The sequence below is a fragment of the Panthera uncia genome, chromosome D1 (genome assembly GCF_023721935.1).
Source record: "Panthera uncia isolate 11264 chromosome D1, Puncia_PCG_1.0, whole genome shotgun sequence".
Taxonomy (NCBI): Eukaryota; Metazoa; Chordata; class Mammalia; order Carnivora; family Felidae; genus Panthera; species Panthera uncia.
In genome coordinates, this window is record NC_064808.1 from 72,846,081 (window position 1) to 72,865,817 (window position 19,737).

Sequence of the window (19,737 nt, forward strand, 5' to 3'; positions counted from 1 at the left end):
GTGGCCCAGTTTCATTCTTTTGCATGTAGCTGTACCAGTTTTCCCAACACCATTTGTTGAAGAGACTTTTTCCCATTGTATATTAATTCCTCCCTTGTTGAGGATTAATTGACGTGATTAATTGTTGAGGATAATTGATATAATTGATATAATTAATATAATTGTGGGTTCATTTCTGGGGTTTTCATTCAATTCCATGATCTATGTGTCTCTTTTTATGCCAGTACCATACTGTTTTAATTACTACTGGTTTGTAATACAACTTGAAATCTGGAATTGAGATCCCTCCAGTTTTTTCTTTTTCATGATTGCTTTGGCTTTTTGAGGTCTTTTGCGGTTTCATACAAATTTTAGGATCGTTCGTTCTTGTTTTGTGAAAAATGCTATTGGTATTTTGATGGAGATTACATTAAATGTGTAGATTGCTTTGGATAGTATAGACATTTTAACAATATTTGTTCTTCCAACCCATGAGCATGGAATGTCTTTTCATCTCTTTGCGTCATCTTGAATTTCTTTCATCACTGTCTTATAGTTTTCAAGTACATGTCTTTCACCTTGTTAGTTAAGTTTAGTTTTAGATAGTTACTGTTTTGGGTGCAATCGTAAATGGAATTGTTTTCTTCATTTCCCTTTCTGCTGCTTCAATATCAGTGTATAGAAATGCAACAGATTTCTTCACATTGATTTTGTATCCTGCGACTTTACTGAATTCATTTATCAGTTCTAGTAGTTTTGGGGGGGGGAGTCTGTACAGTTTGCAAATTAAAACCACCATGAGATGTCACTTCACACCTGTCAGAATGGCTAAAATCAAAAACATAACAAACAATAAGTGTTGGTGAATGTATGGAGAAGAAGGAACTCTTGTGCACTGATGGTGGAATGCAAACTGGTATAGACACTGTGGAAGACAGTCTGGAGGTTCCTCAAAAAATTAAAGCTAGAACTACTCTATGATCCAGGAATTGCACTACTGGGTGTTTTCCCCCCCCCCCCCCCCCCCCACAAAACACACAATTCAATGGGATACATGCACCCTGATGTTTATTGCAGCATTATTTACAATAGCCAAACTATGGAAGCAGCCCAGGTGTTTATGAAAAGATGAATATATAAAGAAGATGTGGTATATATGTACAATGGAATATTATTCAGTCATAAAAAGAATGAAATCTCATCATCTGTAACAACAAGGATGGAACTAGACAGTATAAGGCTAAGAGAAACAAGTCAGAGAAAGACAAATACCATCTGATTTCACTCATATGTGAAACTTAAAAAACAGAACAAATAAAGGGGTTCTGGGTGGCTCAGTTAAACGTCTGACTTTGGCTCAAGTCATGATCTCACGGATTGTGAGTTCGAGCCCCGTGTCAGGCTCTGTGCTGACAGCTCAGAGCCTGGAACCTGCTTTGGATTCTGTGTCTCCCTCTCTCTCTGCCCCTCCCCCGCTTGTGCTCTGTCTCTCACTATCTCTCAAAAATGAATAAATGTAAATAATAATAATAATAATAAAAGAAAACAAATGAGCAAAGGAAATAAAGAAAAGGAAAAGAGAGAGAGAGAGAGAGAGAGAGACACAAACCAAGAAACAGATTCTTAACTACAGAGAGCAAACTGATGGTTACGAGAGGGGATGAAAAATAAGTAAAATGATAAAAAAAATAAAAGAAACATATATTTATGCATAAAAAAAAGAGATTACTGGGGCGGGAGGTAAGTATATATACATCTGTGAAACCATCGCCACAACCAAGGCCTTCAATTCCTCTTTGTTCTTAGAGAAGATAATTCCTCGGCTAGTGAAGAACATAATGAACCATGAATAGCAGGCTGCCTGCCAAACAACACGTGCAAAGGGAGCTCTTTCCATGTCTACCTTCAGAGCATCTTCTGTGTGATTCCCCAAAGACCCTTCCTCATGAGGTCCTCGTCAGTGCTGGGGGGCTTGAGTACCCACTGAACCAATGGGTTTTGCTCATCCTCAAGGGGTAATTAGTGAAACTAATCTCTGATCACTCGCCTCTAAGAACAGTGTCTACCAAAGGAAGGGAAGGTTTATTGATGCAGCAATTCCACTGACAGTTAATATCTTCCAATATTTTTGTTTCATATGATTTTATGGTGAATTCAATTAAGATGTATCTACCTGATGCCAATCTAGAAAATTCAGTTTATAAAGTTACATAATTCTCAGACATGCTTGTTGGCATTATGTAGGGCAATCTGGCCGATTTTTTTTTCTTTTCGTCTGGCATGATGGAGACCTGCCATTGGTCATGAGAACCTCCTTTGCTCAAAGGCCTAACGAAGTAATAATACACCTGGCTTTAATAATAGTACCTTACCTGTATATTGCACTGTATATAGTTTATGAAATATTTTAGGGCATAATACATGATTTCAGACATGTGCCCCTATTTGAACTTTGTTTAGAATATTAATGATACAGGTTATTAGTTCATTTTAAACTGGACCAGGCTAAGATAATAGTACCCATCAGTGATTTTCCAGGGGCAACTATCTTCTAATAGGTGTATACAGTAGGGAAGACCCAGAGAAATCATTTCTCGGTAGCAACTTTGCAAGTTTTAATTTTCCATTACCAATGAATTTCAGATGGTATCTTTCCCCTGGTAAGTAAATATATTCAACGTACTTTATTCCCCCTTGGAGTCTGGCTTTAAAATACCATATAAAATTGACATTTTAAGAATTCACCTTACCATTTATTTATTTGGGAATAAAATGCTGTAGCTGGTGAGCAAACCGAAATCGAAAGCATGGAGCGCCGCACACAACGCCAAGCGATTTCTGTTTCAGGTATTTTCAGGGTATTTTGCTCCACCTTGCACCACTTCATGAGAGGCATGAATCAGATATATGAGGTCAACAGCTGTGGCAACAAGGACCCTTCTGAGCAGCCGTACGGGATGATAAGAACCTTTTACATCGCCGCTGAAGAGGTAGAATGGGATTATGCCCCTAACAAAAACTGGGAGTTCGAAAAGCAGCACTTGGACGCAGGAGGGGAAAGGTACCACGGGCGAAGCCGTCAAGTCTCTTGGGTGGGATTGCACACACTCGGTAGACGTTAAGCAAATGTGAAAACCTAAACACGCCCTGCTTCTGTCTGCACTATTTTGGCAGATAGCGGCTTTTACTAGGGGCACAAAAGAGGAGGGAAGCTGCCAGGGCCTCATCCCGGGAGGGGAGCCTGAAGGAAGTCATTTGCACCCCCATCCCCACCCCAGCAGGCTCCGCGCATCCCCACCCACTGTGCGGTGCCGGTTGCAAGCGTGGCTGTCCCAAGAATGCTTGTGCCTTTGAGAGAGCGCCTAGCGTGAAAGAAGGCCTTAGGGAAAGAGGCAGATCCCAGTGACGTGGGACTGTGAAGACGAAATGGTAGGGAGGGAGGGAGGCAGAGGCGGGTGCGCAGTGGGGTGAGCAGATGGGCTGCTCTAGATTGAGGAGCGTGGGGAAAGAGCGTCCATCTGGATGGGGAGTGGGTCGGAGGCATTGCCTTGGCAGAGATCCTGGAATTGGGGGAGGGAGGAGCTGGTCTCTCTACTAGGCCCTGTACCCAGAAGGTCCCCAAGACTGACCCTCCCGTGAGAGCACTGTCTGCGGAAGCTGAACACCAAAGAGTGGGCAAGGCTGTGAGCCCTGGCCCCCCACCCACCCTAAGTATCCTTCACTTCCCACTGGGATGTACTGGGGTAGAGCCATGCAAGGTATAGAGGCATCTGCTGGGCACTGACCTGCAGACTCCACCCCAAAGTTCATACCCTCCACTAAACAACTTGCTGCTTAGGTTATTTATTCCCTGTCCCCATATACAGACCAGGAGACTCAGGGCACAGAGGTAAGACTAACCCCTAGTCATTGACACTGGAATTGAAGAAAGACCAATCTGTGTTCTCACCACCAAGCATGTTAATTTCCATGTCTTTGTTCCTCTTTGTTGTTTATTATCAGACCCCCTCCCCCATACTAATTCTCTTTAGTCGTGTCCCACACAGACTCGTCTATGCCCAAATGTTCCTAATCTTAACATGTCTTTTTTCTCGTCTTACTTGTTGGCCTGTTTTGAGGGTTTAGACACCCGGAAAAGAGAGTGTAACAGCATCACCTCATGGATAAATGAAGAAACAAAATGCCTCTTCCACTTAAAAAATATTTGCCTCAGGGACAGGGCGGTTTAAAATGTATTCCACGACTCAGCAACCCACTTATTAAACCAGACACTCCTCTCCTGCAAAGCCAGTGCCGCCAATACAAGCTAAAGACTAATACTGGTGCATTGGAAAATGAAATGAACCGTAATTCAGCCTTTTCTAAAGTGATTATTTTTACTAAAAGGCTGCTATAACTGAAGAAATAGTTGTATGATAACTCTGTTGTATGTATATTGTGTGTATATTCTTAGCCCTTATACTCTTCGTCTTCCATGACTTTCTTGAGACTCAGTGTAATTTGTGTCTTCAGACCCCATCTCTCTGGGCTGGCAGGAAGCTCTAGTCTCAGTCTTCCGGGATTGTCTCCAGGTGACGTAAAGAGATAAAGCGTGCCGGGTGTGTCTGTACCCTGCCCTGCCACTCTGGATATTGCCCATAAATCACTAAAAACAAAGCCGATTGAGAGCATGTTCACATAATCAAAGTACAACAGATCTGTAGATAAAAATTCAGTAGACATTGAAATGACCAGTTCCTGTCGTGGCACGTCTGTGGCACCCCTGCGGATCGAAGCCCAGGGACAAATGTCCTTTCTGCCCCCCAGTGGCTATGCCTCTGCTCGTTGAGCCAAAGCCATGGCATGGAGACACCCAGCTTTCAAACCACCTCTCAGTATGGGTTATCCCCGAGACATTTATTGTCCGGGTTAGACCAGACCCTCTGCCTCAGATGTCTTTCCCAGAGCTTCCTAAGAAAGCACCGAGAAGCCCTCGGGATCCCAGAAAAGCAACCAGTGGGACCATCAGCACAATGCCAGGTTTTGTGCAGTGGGAGAGAATTCGAAAACAGAGATTAAGTTGTTATAGAGAAAAAACCTTGTATTCCCAGTACTCGTGAGCTTGTGGACTGATACGCATTTAATTTAACTACCCTGGGACTTGAGATAGTGACTGCCATTTCTTGAGCACCCACCATATGCCAGGCATTTGCTAGGGTTTTTACAAACCCTATCTGATAAAGACCCTTAGGGTATACTTGACCCATTTGCTCAGCTTTGGCCCAGCATGTCACATGACGTCCCAGCAAGATGGTGATAGAGCATGCGCTTCCCTGGTGCTCAGTATATGTCTGGCATAGCGCTTTACAGATCCTAACCCATGTAATCCTCACAGCAATCTGGGAGACGGATGCCTTATTATCATCCCACTCCGCAGAAGAGGAAAGCCGAGAAACGGTAAAGCTACGGCTCCAGAGGCATTTCTGTCACTACCACGTGTGTTATTAGGACTTCTGGAAAATAAAAGTAGGAGAAAAGTTCTCTTGCCTCGGAAAGCATATGGTCTAGGTCAAAGATATAGGTGCCTTTGTTAAGTACCTGCTGTCTGCTAGGCATTGTACAAAGTACGAGTGAAACAGTGCTGATAAGGGCAGGCCAGGTCCTTCCCCATACAGACTTCATGGTTCGTGGGGCAGACATTAGAACAAGCATCCCGAGTGAGGCAATCACTGTGAGAGGAGAGGTGCAGGGCACAGGGGGAGCTCACGGCAGGCGCACATGGCCCCACCTGGGGGAGAGAGGGAGAGAGGTGGTTAAGGAGGGAGTAGTCTTTGTCCTGGGACTTGAGGAATAGGCCAGTCAAAGAGGTGGCAAGAGTGTTCTTGGCACAAGGAATAACACATGGAAGGCCCGGAGGTGGGGAGGGCATGTGGAGCTCAAGAGAGAATGTTTAGGATGACCAGAGCGTAGAGTGCGTGGGTGCCAGTGACGAGAAACGAGGCCTGAGAGGTTGGCAGAGGCAGACAGCAAAGGGATGTGAGAGCTAATTTGAGGAATTTGGCAGTGGGAAGCCATCATCAGGTTTTCCACAAGGACTCACTTGGTGGAATTTTTAGGTTAGGGTCACTCTGCGTGTAGAGTAGAGGATGGAGGGAAGGGGGAAGCGTGGGTGGCAGGGAGAGTGATTAAGAACAACTCCAGTTAATACGGGTAAGTGACCTAGTGGGCTTAGGTTGGAGTGCAGGTAGTTTAATAGAGGGAAATGGAAGGATGGGAGACATACTCTATTTTGTAGATAAAACTGATAGATTTTTTTTCTGTCTTTTTGTGATGATGTATCTTGGTGATGGATTAAATATATGGTTGATCCTCATTATTTGCAGATTCCATATTTGTAAATTTGCCTAGTCACTGAAATTTATTTGTAACACCCAAACCAATTTTTGTGGTGCTGTTGTGGTCCTTCATAGGTATGCATAAAGCAGCAAAGAGTTTGTGTCTCCCAATGCGCACATTTCCAGCTGAGGTCAAACAAACAAAACATCCCTCTGTCTTCACTGTCTTGTTTCAGCTTTCACACTGTAAACAAGCATCCTCTTTGTGGTCTATTTAGTGCCTGTGTGTGTGTGTGTGTGTGTGCTTTTCGTTGATGACTTAGCTGTTTAAAATGGCCCCCAGGGTAAGTGCAAGAAGGCTGCGATGTGTCTTACAGAGGAAATACATGTGTTAGATAAGCTGCCTTCAGGTGTGACTTATAGTGCTAGTGGCCATGAGTTCAAAGTTAATGAATCAGCAGTATATATTAAATAAGATGTCTTGAAACAGAAGCACACATAGAACAAGGGTATTTATCAATCTGTTGATGAAAGTATTGGGACCAGAGGTCTGAAGAAACTTTTTTGCCGGCGAGGTGGATTTTCCTCTACCATTCAAATTCTTCTGGCTGGCCTAAAAATTAAATTGACATGAGACAGATGAACAGGAGAAAATCAAATTTACTTACATAGGGAGAATCCACATAGACATGAGAGATTCCAAAGACAGTGAGGCCAAAGGAGATACATATGTCATTCTGAAGGAAGGAGAAGGAAGTAGGGGTCTGGGACTTCAAAGAGAAGGAAAGCAATTCATAGGAAGATGAAAAAGAGTACATGTTAGGTAAACAAATGTTGATTGGGCCACTCAGAAACAATGGGACAGAGAGAAGAATTTTAACAGGCTTTGCTAAATTCCTCTCTGTCTCCCACCCCTAGTTCATATTATAAGATAGTTACCTTCTGTAATAGCCCCTTCCTGGAGGGGGTCCTCTACCTAAATTCTTCTGGGCAGTTAGAGGGAAAGTCAGAGCTTTTTCCTGCATCTTTTGGGTCTTGATTGCTTTCAACTCAACATAATCCACATGCCAAAGTGGCACATCTTGGGGCAATTCGTTCTGAACACCTGCAAAACGTAACCTTATGTTTCCCCTAGGGACAATGGTTTAGTGTTCATTATTTCAGTATTCAAAGTGGCTTTCTAGAACATGACTCCTGTGACTACCAAGAATCAACTATGCCTATACTTGTATATGAGTATGTGCATAATATACAACCCAGAGTCTTTCTTGAGATCTTTAAGGTGGAAAAGTAGAACAAGGTATGGAATGATATAAATGGAATCTGAAGGAATTCAGGGTAATAGAGTGTGAGCATGTGCATGTGTGCATGCACATGCACGCGTGTGAGCTTAGTTAGTCCCAGGAAGAGGAGTACCACCTCAAGGGGCCCTTAGGAGTCTCCAACTAAGGCTGGCCGCAGTCAGCACCCAGCAAAGCTTTGGAACAATGGTTCCCAAGAAGTAAGACCTGGGCCAGTCAGAACCCCCTGCGGTGCTTTCAAATACAGATTCCTGGCTCCACTCCCAGAGAGCCTGGTGCAAAAGTTGAGCTCCACTGGGAGATTCTGATGGCAGCCAGGTATGGGAAACGGTGCTCCCGAGTACCCCTGAATCACTCAGGAGCACCCAAGGTTTTTCTACCTTCTGACAACTTTAATTTCTGCTGCTTCTGATTTATAGACATGGAGATATATTTATGAACCACACCGAAAACTGGATTGGCTCTCAGTACAAGAAAGTGGTTTACAGAGAATACACCGATGGGGAATTTGTGGAGATCAAGGCCCGGCCGCCACGAGAGAAGCACTTGGAACTGCTGGGTATGACACAGATCGCAGCCATGCGCTGCCAGCCCCAAGGCACGTGAACATGTACACATACGCTGTCACACTTAGACCTGAGAAAGGACAGCAGGGACAGAGTGGCCCGAGTGCATTCACCCAAGTGTGACATCTTCCTGCCCTCGCATTGTCAGGGAGCATGCTCTGTACTCAGCTCATTCAAAGGAGAGTCAACCGGATAACACGCAAACACGAGTCCATATCGTCAGCAGTCTAACCAGCATCTGTTGCCCTGAAATTCCTTTCCCATCCCTCTGCTGAGCCAGGACATTTTAATTGGAATAATGTGATGCCTCAGATGAGCAAGCAGAGTATTTGCATAGCTTCTTCAAGGGCCTGGATCATCTATGCACAGGGCCATACGAACACACCGTAAAAACAACTCCAGCAAAGGGCGCCTGGGTGGCTCAGTCATTTGAACGTCTGACTCTTGATCTCAGCTCAGGTCATGATCTCATGGTTTGTGGGATCAAACCCTGCGTCAGGCTCTGTGCTGACAGCACGGAGCCTACTTGGGATTCTCTCTCTCCCTCTCTCTTTCTCAAAATAAATAAATAAACATTAAGAAAATAATTCAAGCCAATGAGAAACTCCTTGCATAAGAGGAGTGCTAAGGGTAGAAGGCCTGGTTTGAGCTCAGGAGGCCCTGAATGTGGCCATCTCAGAACCTACTGTGCCTGTCTGATACCCTGGGCTGCCTGACCTGGGAATCAGATAAGCTCTTCCTTCCTGCTTTCCTTCCCCACTTTCACCTGGGAGTCACCAAACCTGACCCCATCATGAATATGAGATCTTTAGGCAGAAGGCTAATCTAGATGGCTTTCTGAAATCGGTTCCCTTTTTTTTTTTTCTGTTCTCATTTTTATTTTTTTATTTCAAAAAATTTTTAATGTTTATTTTCAAGAGAGAGAGAGAGAGAGAGAGAAACAGAGCACAAGTGGGTGAAGGGCAGAGAGAGAGGGAGACACAGAATCCAAAGCAGGCTCCAGGCTCCGAGCTCTCAGCACAGGGCCCGACACAGGGCACCTCGAGATCACCACCTGAGCTGAAGTTGGATGCTTAACCAACCGAGCCACCCAAGCGCCCCTCTGTTCCCATATTTAAATGCACAAGGTGACTTGTATAAATAATATGAGTTTACACAGTGCTTCTTAATATTAAAAAAGGCACCAGGATAGCTAGCTTGATAAATTATTAGATGCCCCATCCACCTTCCCTGCACCCTCCCTGCATTGACATGCAAGCTTATCACACTAAAAGAGTCAACCCAGTGGGAACATTCCTTCTTTTGAGCTGTGTTTGTCATATGAACTCCAGAAAAAAAGGTGCTGGTCCTGCCAAGGGTGGGGTGGTTTGCCCCTCAAAAAGCCCCGGTTTGGGTCTACTCAGTAAAATGACACAAAGGAGGGACTCCGTCAGTGGCAAGCCCAGTGGTACTTCCCCTCAGGAGAGCACAAGGCCCATCCACTCATTTTCTGCATTTTCAGGGACAGGCCTGTGCTCCTGAAGTTCCAAAGGGCACAGGGCAGGCAACAGGCACACCTTTGCTCCTTACCACTGCCTGGGACCTATCAGGCCCCGAATCAGAAGACATTCACCCTTACCAGTACAGCAAAGCAGGTGCAATTGAAGTGGCAATGAGTCACAAATAAGGATTTTTGTACATGCGTGCACGTGTACCTATCTGTAACTATGCCCAAGTATGCTGTTTAAAAGCATGCATTCTTTTCTAGCTCTATCATAAAAATAAAAGAGCGTTTTTCCATACACTTCCTGATTCATACTCAGTATTTCCCTCCAAAGATCATAATAGTCCAACAAATTTGATTTAAATTTTTTTTAATGTTTATTTATTTTTGAGAGAGAGAGAGAGTGACGGAGAGTGCATGAACGGGGGAGGGGCAGACAGAGAGGGAGACACAGAATCTGAAACAGGCTCCAGGCTCCGAGCTGTCAGCAGAGCCCAATGTGCGGCTTGAACCCACAGACCACGAGATTATGAGCTGAATGGAAGTTGGAGGCTTAACTGACTGAGTCGTCCAGGCACCCCAGTCCAACAAATTTTAGGCTGATTTAACACTTCAGTGGCCTTTCTCAGAAAAGCAATTGTGACCATCAGTAAAGACTGGATGGGTATATTCAGACTCCCTACCATGGGTGTGTTTCTATGATGTGGACTGCCATGGGCACCCAAGAATGCAAATAAATCCCTCAGGGCCATAGGACCAGGTCTAAGGTGACTCCCAAATGGGAGTCTGTTCCATCCTTCTCGAAGCAGTGTCACATGACCCCGGTGTGTCTGGTGCTCTGTCAGGGGGGGCGCCTGCACTGAGCAAGCTGCATTTGTGCCACTGTTGAGGCACGGAGAGGTGAGGGGCACCCGGCATGGGCGAGGGCTATCCCACGATCATGCTGGTCCAGCAGGGTGTGGGCCGATTCCCAGTGGCACACAGGAGGGTTGCTTCTCACAGAAATGTGTGTGCATGAGTGCTGAGGAGCACACATCTCCTCAAGGTATCCAAACGCTGGGACACAGCACTGGACATGCATTAATGAAATCACTGTATTGATCATAGATCAGCACGTGGATGTTTTAATTTTGCTCTTGTCTTTCAAATCCCTTTTATACACAATATTTCTTTGGATCCTCATGATGGTGATGATTATTAATATATCCATTTACCAGAAAATGAGCGATTTCAGACTTACCAAAGGTTACATACAACTGGAAAGCCACCATATCATGTGGATATGGCTTTTCCTGGAGATTATGTCTCAGCAGTAGTAAAATTGGCAGCATTTATTTATTGAGTACTTACTGTGTTTCAGTGCACTGAGATAAGCGCTTTACGTACATTATCTTATTTAATCCTTACGATAGGTGTTATTAAACCCGTTTCGTAGGTGAGGAAATTGAGAGTCAGGCAGGTTACTTGACTTACCCAAGACCTCTCTAATAAGTGAAGGAAGCAGGATTTGAACCCAGGTTGGTCCAATTGCCAAATAGTACTTGAGTATTTAATGTTACGTGTATTGCCCTCCAAAGGAAGTGCACTAATGAAGAAGGTAACCTTTGTTTTATTTGGCCAAATACCATCTACATTTATATTACAACAATGTTGGAAAGAACAACGATAATGCACACAGGCCTGTGTTTTGCCTTTAGGCCCAATGGTTCATGCCGAGGTGGGTGACTCCATCCTGGTCATATTTAAGAACAAAGCTAAGCGGCCCTACTCCATCTCAGCCCATGGTATTGAAGACATGGAGAGTGGGAAGCAACTCCAAGTGCCCATCACAAAGCCAGGTAAGTTACACCAGACATCTGCTCCATGCTGATAAGGACACTGGACTCAACTCTCTTCTGATCTTTGAAGGGTCTTGGAAAGTTCATGTTAGTGTCAATATGTTCCAGCCATCACCTAGTCACTCCCAATATGAGATCATCATTCATCTAATGACCAAGTGGTTATGGTGTTTCCAGGGCTCTGTTTGGGACCTAAAAGTGTAGTAAGACATAATAATAGCTAACACGTATTGAATGTTCATCTTTGGCCAGGTGCTGTGCCTTATATATTTTTTAAAAAAACTAATAATCTCATTTTCTAGCAAGGTAGACACTAACATATGTCATGGACTCTGATACCATTGGTTGTAATATCCATCATCATTTTATCTGTTACTAAAAAAAAAGAAAAAACACACTGCCAATTAAACTTTAACGTGCCACTGATTTGAAGATGCATCTTGATTTCAGTTATGTGAGAATGTGAAAAATGCACATTCTATAACTGAGGAAATATGCTATTGTCACGTCCACTTAACAGATGACTAAAACACAGAGGGGTGAGCTTGACCAGGTCATATATTAGTAATGGCAGGACCTCAATCTGTTGGATTTCAGAACCTATGCGCTTAACCATATATTTCTCTTGTGATGCTTAAAATGAGTTTGGAAGAAAAACAAGACAAGCAAGATGAATTATTTCAGTAGTAATGCAGACTATACATAATGAAATTCTAACTGGTAGAGAGTTTCAAGAATGTGTCTGGGAGTGTTTATAAAAATTTCAGAGAAGGAAAATCCATGAAGATCGATTGATTGATTCAGAGAAAATAGAGAAAGCCTTATAAAATAGGTAGAACTCCAGTTGAGTTTTAAAATATGCATTGAAGGGAGAGAAGATCTCATAATTAAAAGAACCATACATTTACACAGTTGGAATGTGGTTGTAGTAAATGTTAAGAGCCTCTGTGACCTTCAGTTATGAAATTGAGAGCAATCATAGGTGTAATTACAGGGGAATTATATGCCACTTTACTTATGTATATATATGAATAATACTAAATACTATAGTAATTACAATAAAAGTCATATAAGCCTTGGAAAAAATTAAAGATGCATAGAAGGAAGAAAAGAAAACACTCTAATGCATCACCAGAAGACGTTAGCAAGATACTCTTACATGGATGGGGTTGGGGGGAGGAAATCTTCACTGGACACAATCCCAAATTCTCCTGCCTCTCCACACCCCACCCTACTCCCCAATTCAGGAGCCTGTGTTTTACTGCTTTAAGAAGTCTCTCATGAATGTTCTAAATGTCTATCTATAGGGAGATACTTAAATTTTGGAATCCCCTTACAGTGAACTATTCAGCCATTAAATGGATGTGAAGGTTTTAATGACATGAGAAAAACCTGTGGTATCATATTAAGCAAAATACAAGTATGGAAAAAAGGTTAAAAAGGAAATAAGCCAAAATGTTAATAATGGTTGTACATTTTGGGTAGTATTTTAAGTAATAGTTAGGGTGATACTCTTCTATTTCTTCACATTGTTTGTACTTTCTTCATTTTCTGTAATGGATGTCTTGCTTTTATGAAGAGGGCAATAGTTTTATTTATTTATTTATTTATTTATTTATCTATCTATGTTAAGTTTATTTATTTTGAGAGAGAGAGAAAGTGCGAATGGGGGAAGGGCAGAGAGAGAGGAGACAGCGATTATCCCAAGCAGTCTCTGAGCTTTCAGCACAGAGCCTGATGTGGCGCTCGAACCCAAGAACTGTGAGATCGTGACCTGAGCTAAAGTCAAATGCCAACTGAGCCACCCAAGCACCCCTGAGGGAAATGGTTTTAAATGGGTCAAAAAAGCAGTGAAAATTACTCATTTTTGATGGTTAAAAGCAACTCAGGAGGGAGGAAGAAAAGTGCCAATCATGCATGGGTAGGCAGTCTGATAGGGCTGTTGGGCCTGCTGGGTGAGCCCTCACAGGCTGCTGTGCCCTAATGGTGAGGACTAGTAAGGGACATAGCTCTTCTGTGCTGACTAGACTTCTAAGCATCCTTGATGGGGTTATGGGGTTAGAGAGAAGAATGATTAGAACATGGCAGAGAAGCATTTTTCTCACTGAAACTCTGAGGGGAGAATCTCTATAAGGGATCCCTCTCTGATTCTATAAGGGTCTCTGACAAGCCTGAAAATCTTGGGAGAGTCCAGAGATTAGGGGTAGGAGCAAGAAACTAATTTGGTGCACGAAATCCAGGCAAATTGGAGAAGAATGGTTATTCTAGGCATGCCTGAGATAAGGAAAGCAAACTAGTGCCTTAAGAAAAGTAAGCAGCCCCCTCTCAGATTTCTCCTCCTCCTTCTTCTTCAAGATGCCACTCAACAAACATGCACAGAACGTCCTCTTTTTGTTTAGAGCTGCGCCCCCCACTGGGGCGAACAATGAATCATTCCAACTTTAATAACACCACCCCTTAGCTATTTGCATTTAGGAAGCTAAATATCAGCTGTTTATCTCACAATTAACAAGGCAGGGGGGCTATTATGAAAGGTAATGGAAACCAGACCTAAAATTGTATTGCTAACCTACTGGTGTATTTGCAAACACCAGTGTTTAAACACACACCACTGGTGTTTAACCTTGTGGCTCACATTCAGCTATAGGTTGTATGTACTGATGGGGTGGGGATGGGACCTAGATAGTTCAAAAGGAGATAATGATTTAAATGTCATTTTTATTTGAGACGTTTACAATGTGATTATCTTGCTAATTTATGTGAGTTTATTACTTCTCTGCAAGGCTCTGGGTCAGCCACAGGGGATGCATAGATGTAGTCCCTGTCATACGTTTGTTATTAGTATACATACAAATAAACATTTATTAACTGCCTTCAATGTGACACACTAACCTAGGTATTTAATTTTATTTAACCTTCACAACAATCTGAAAAATGGATGACTAACCCACTTTACAAATAAGGAGACTAAAGGTCAATGAAGTCAAGTAGCTTGTCAAAGGTTAGATAAATAGGAAGTGATAGGGTTGAGACTTGGAACTAAGTCTCTCTGATTCTCTCTGGTTCTAAATAGGTCCTGCTTATCTGCACATTAGAGTCACCTGAGAATCTTTAAAAAAAATACTGATGCCCTTGTCCTAGGCCCCGGATACTCTAATTTCATTGGTTTGTAATGAGATCTCAGCAGTTAAGAGTTTACTCCCTGGTGATTCAATCAGAAATCAAGGCTGAGTCCTACAGTAACTCAAGTGTGCTCAAGCATAGCTCTTGTGAGGGAGATATGGAATTTGAGGAGAAAAAACAGTGAAAAATAAAATAAGTCTTTATGCCTTGAATAAACATCAGTTGATAATATATAGGGCAAATTGGAAAGAAAGCTATAGTCTGAAATGAAAAATCTGCCATTTTGAGAATAGAGAAACTCAAGATGTGAGTTTAATTGGAGCATTTCTAATGAATGAGTAATTCTCCCCAGTAATAAATATTAACCAAAGTACATAAAGATCTGTTTGTTATTTCTTTAGGTAAAACATCTGGAACAGAAGTAACACTAGTAAATTCTTTCTATTACTTCTCATTTGTTTCAGGAGAAATAAAAACTTACAGGTGGAATGTCCCTAAAAGGTCTGGTCCAGGACCAAATGACCCAAATTGTATTCCGTGGGTTTACTATTCAACAGCAAACTTTGTGAAGGTAAGATGAAGGGGGCAACCAAAATGCTTAAAGTAATATGACTTTAAACCGATTATTCAAGTTATCACAACTCTGGTGGGTATATGTGTAATGGCCAACAGCAGGGATCTCAAACTATGGCCATGCACATTTGTGAACATTGTTTATGGTTGAGTTGAATAGTATTAAGAAAACAAAATTCAACTGAATAAATTTTAAAGATCTAATTAGCTTTATTCAACAATTCATGGGCAGCATCCCATCTAGCAGATAGAAAGGACGTTTGAAGAAGTGTACAAAAATGAGAGACTTTTACAGGCAGAAGGAGCCAAAACAAGGAGGTTGCTGGCAAAAAGGAGATTGTCTGTGGCAAGGTCACCTTCCTTTGAGGAATAGCAGGGGTCTCACTACTGCTAATGAGGTAATTCCAGATTGACTAGTTTAAGATTCTGCTCCTGGGAGAGATTGAAACTTTAGTTAACCTAGGAATTAAGCCTTAGTTTGGTGATGTGGGCTTAGCACAAGTGACTCTATTTTGGACCTGTTGTCTCTCTTTCTCTCTCCCTCTCTCTTTAACAATTCCCCCGTTTTGATCAGACTCTCATCTTAATTGAGAGATGTGATCAAAATTTAAGGCATTAGCACCTCTCCCAGCTACTGCTCTGAAGCTCCCACAATTTTTGTTCATCTTCTGTGTGGTATTCACAGGTCATGATGCTTTTTGTTGAATCTTTGTGGTATTTATGGGACACAACTTTAGGTTCACATTTCTTAAATTGGTCATTTTCTTCATTCTTTTTCTGTGTTCTAGTCTCAGTGAGATCATTTGCTTGTTTAGCAGCTATGAAAATGCATTTCAAGCTTTTGAAGGAATACAGTGCACCAGGGAGACGACTGTGATTATTATAAGCAGAATAATCCCCCATATCTGGTGTGCACTTTGGAACCATGATCTCCAAGGCCCAAACCAATCAAAGTCAAATAAGTCAAAGAAAGACCAGGTTGAAGGAGTCACTTTCTAAAGCCAAGTGGCTTGTTCAGTGGTTTCGTGTATCTGAGTTTCAACTTCCCAGAAATGTTATCCAGGTTCAAGTGGTGTTGGCCACAGCAAAGGCACCTCCTTGTTCAGCTAAAAGATAATAAAAGGCTATCATATGATCAAGTACAACTTTGGCCTTGCAAAGATGCATACTTTTAGCGAGATCTTTTTGTGATTGGGGCAGATCTGATTTACATAATCATAAGAATGTAGGGGTGCAAATGTACTATGATTTGCATAGGTATTTGTGTTTAACTGAGCAAAGTACAGTTACAACTGGAGAAAGGTAAAAATGGGATACTGGATATTCTGGCCATAAAAGTTGGACTTTGTAAGTGCACTCCTAAGTGGTGGTGGGGGGGGGGGTGTCAATAGAGAATAGAAGAAAAATTGGTTGGAGGGAGGATCACCGGGTCTTTAGCATCATGGATTTTGAGGACAAATCTAGCAGTCTGAAAGGTTTCTGTCCCGCCCCCCGCCCCCCCTGCCATTTAGCAAGGGCCTGAGAAGATATAGATGATGGTGTTATCTTTCCAGGCCAAAGCCAGAGTATAGGAAGGAAAGAGAAGAAGGAAGGGTTTCATGTTTAGTTAAAGCATGCAGCTTTGGTGTGGCATCTTGGATGGAAGCAGTTTATCACAATGTAGGCTATTTCTTTTCCTAGTCAATTTGATTTGGAAATCTCTAGCATTTCTACAGGAACAGATATCAGGTGTTGGAGCCTTTTTCAGCTTTGAGATGTGTATTCGAGGTCTAGTTTCACAAAAGTGTCAATGGTCAGGAGCACTTGATAAGGCCTTTTCTATGAGTCTCACTCCTACAAAAATATCAGAGTAAATAATAACTCTCTGTGAATGATAAGTCTTCAAAATTGTCCATGGTTAAAGATCTGATGAGAGTTCATTATAATGGAATTCATAAGGAAGTTTGGCTATTTCATTTTAAAATAATACATGGAATTATGACTGATAAAATTATACTAGGATATATCAAATTTCTAGGAATTTAATCAATTTCTAGAACATTTATAATATATATCCATATGAATATAATATAAAAAAAGCTTAATATTACTTCTTATTTCACAATGTTTCCCATGTAATTTAACCCATCAAATACACTTAATTACTTTAACATCTCTCTTTCAATAAGGGGAGAGAACAAATTTTTTGAGATGTCCCAGGACCCTCTTAAAATATCCCCAAAGTTGGTTCAAGGTCAAAAAGGCTTAATTTAGGATTTGATTTTTGGGAGGTTTCTGAAAAATATCAAAAGATTTAAAAACACTTGGTCAAAGAGGATCATAGGTCTCTGTGAAACAATAAATAGTTATCCGCTTAACCATAGTGACAGAGACTTCACAAGGTTAAATAGTGAGGGTTAAATACACAAATACAGAAGGTTAAATAGTTCTAAAAATATCTTTGCTCTTCTAGTAGAGAAGACTCAGCTCTTTCAAGGAATTGAAGACTTGATAAAGACAACATGAAATACAGAAAATTATTTTGATAAGATAGAATCTTTGTTTTCTAGGCAGATTATGTAATCTGGGTAAAAAGAGAAAACTATACACACACCTTTTATTATCTCTTATCAAGAGTATATCAATAATCCAAGAAAATTTTATCACTTTAACAGAGAGGAAACAAAATTCTAACTTTATACCAGTGTACTGTCTTTTAAAAGGATAATGAACATACTATTAGTTTCAGGGGTACAACATACTGATTCAACACTTCTGTATATTACTCAATGCTCACCACAATAAATGTCAGTCACTATCTGTCACCATATAATATTATTACAATATTATTGACAATATTTCCTATGCTGTACTTTTCATCGCCTAGACGTATTTATGTTAGAACTGGAAGTCTGTGCTTCATAATTCCCTTTACCTATGTCACCCATCCACCCACCCACCGCCTCTCTGGCAACCACTAGTTTAACTTGGTTTGGAGTTAACTTGGTTTTGCTTGTTCTTTGTTTCTTTATTCATCGTTTTTTTTTTTGTTTTTTTTTTTTGCTTTTTACATTCTATATATAAATGAAATCATATGGAATTTTAATTTCTTTTGTTGATTGCACTCAGCGTAATACCCTCTAGGGCCATCCACGTTGTCACAAATGGCACAGTCTCACAAATTCTTTTTATAGGCTGAGTCATAGTCCGTTGTATTCCTCTTCATTTGCTTCCATATCTTAACTATTGTGAATACACTGCAATAAATATAAGGATGCATATATCTTTTCGAATTAGTTTGTATTTTCCTTGGGTATTACCTAGATGTGGAATTACTAGATCATATGGTTTGTCTATAGTTAAGTTTTTGAGGGATTTCCTTACTGTTTTCCACAGAGGCTGTGGAAATTTACATTCCCACCATCAGTGCAAGAGGGTTCCTTTTTCTCCACATCCTCACCAACATTGCTATCTTTTTTATCTTTTTGATTCTAGCCATTCTGACTATTGTAAGGTGTTATCTCATTGTGTGTTTTTTTTAATGTTTATTTTATTTTTGAGAGAGAGAGAGAGAGAGAGAGAGCAAGTGGGGGAGGGGCAGAGAGAGGAAGATACAGAATCCAAAGCAGGCAGGAGGCTCCAAGCTGTCAGCACAGAGCCCGACCTGGGGCTTGAACCCATGAACCATGAGATCATGACCTGAGCAGAAGTTGAACGCTCAACTGACTGAGCCACCCAGGTGCCCCTCATTGTGGTTTTGATTTGCATTTCCCTGATGACTAGTGATTTTGAGCATTTTTTTTATGTGTCTGTAGGCCATCTGTATATATTTTTGGAAAAATGTGTACTCAAATCCTCTGCCCATTTTTAAATTTGGTTACTTGTTTTTTTGGTGTTGGGGTGTATAAGTTCTTTATATATTTGTAATATAACCCCTTATTCAAAAATCGTTTGCAAGTATCTTCTCCCATTTAGTGGGTTGCCTTTCCATTTTGTGACTGGTTTCATTCATTGTGTAAAAGCTTTTTATTTTGGTGTGATCTCAGTTGTTTATTTTTTTGCCTTTGTACCCCTTGCCTGAGGAGACATATCTAGAAAAAACTTGCTAAGACTGATGTCAAAGAGTTTCCTACTGAGAGGGAGAGAGAGAGAGAGAGAGAGATTCCTACCCTGTTTTCTTCTAGGGGTTTTATGGTTTCAAGTCTCACATTTAGGTCTTTAATCCATTTCAGTTAATTTTTGTGTATGGTGTAAGAAAGTGGCCCAGTTTCATTCTTTGCATGTGGCGGTCCAGTTTTCCCAGCACCAGTTATTGAAGAGACTGTCTTTTCCCCATTGTATATTCTTGCCTCCTTTGATATAGATTAACTGACCATATAATCACGGATTTATGTCAAGTATCTCTATTCTGTTCTATTGATCTCTGTGTCTATATGTGTGCCATTACCATATTATTTTTGTTACTACAGGTTTGTAGCATATCATGAAATCTGGTATTGTTGATACCTACTGTTTTGTTCTTTTTCAACATTGCTTTGACAGTTTGCAGTCTTTCATGGTTACATACAAATTTTAGTGTTA

General features: G+C 41.4%; 1 protein-coding gene across 1 annotated transcript in view; it reads left to right on the forward strand.

The window, feature by feature from the left end:
- The window catches only part of HEPHL1 (hephaestin like 1), an 82,060-nt gene that overhangs the window by 45,897 nt on the left and 16,426 nt on the right, over positions 1–19,737 (forward strand). The window contains exons 12-15 of the mRNA XM_049653761.1: positions 2,827–3,040; positions 8,014–8,153; positions 11,341–11,481; positions 15,069–15,175. Coding sequence (XP_049509718.1) covers positions 2,827–3,040; positions 8,014–8,153; positions 11,341–11,481; positions 15,069–15,175 — 602 coding nt within the window. The remainder of the gene's footprint in view (positions 1–2,826; positions 3,041–8,013; positions 8,154–11,340; positions 11,482–15,068; positions 15,176–19,737) is intronic.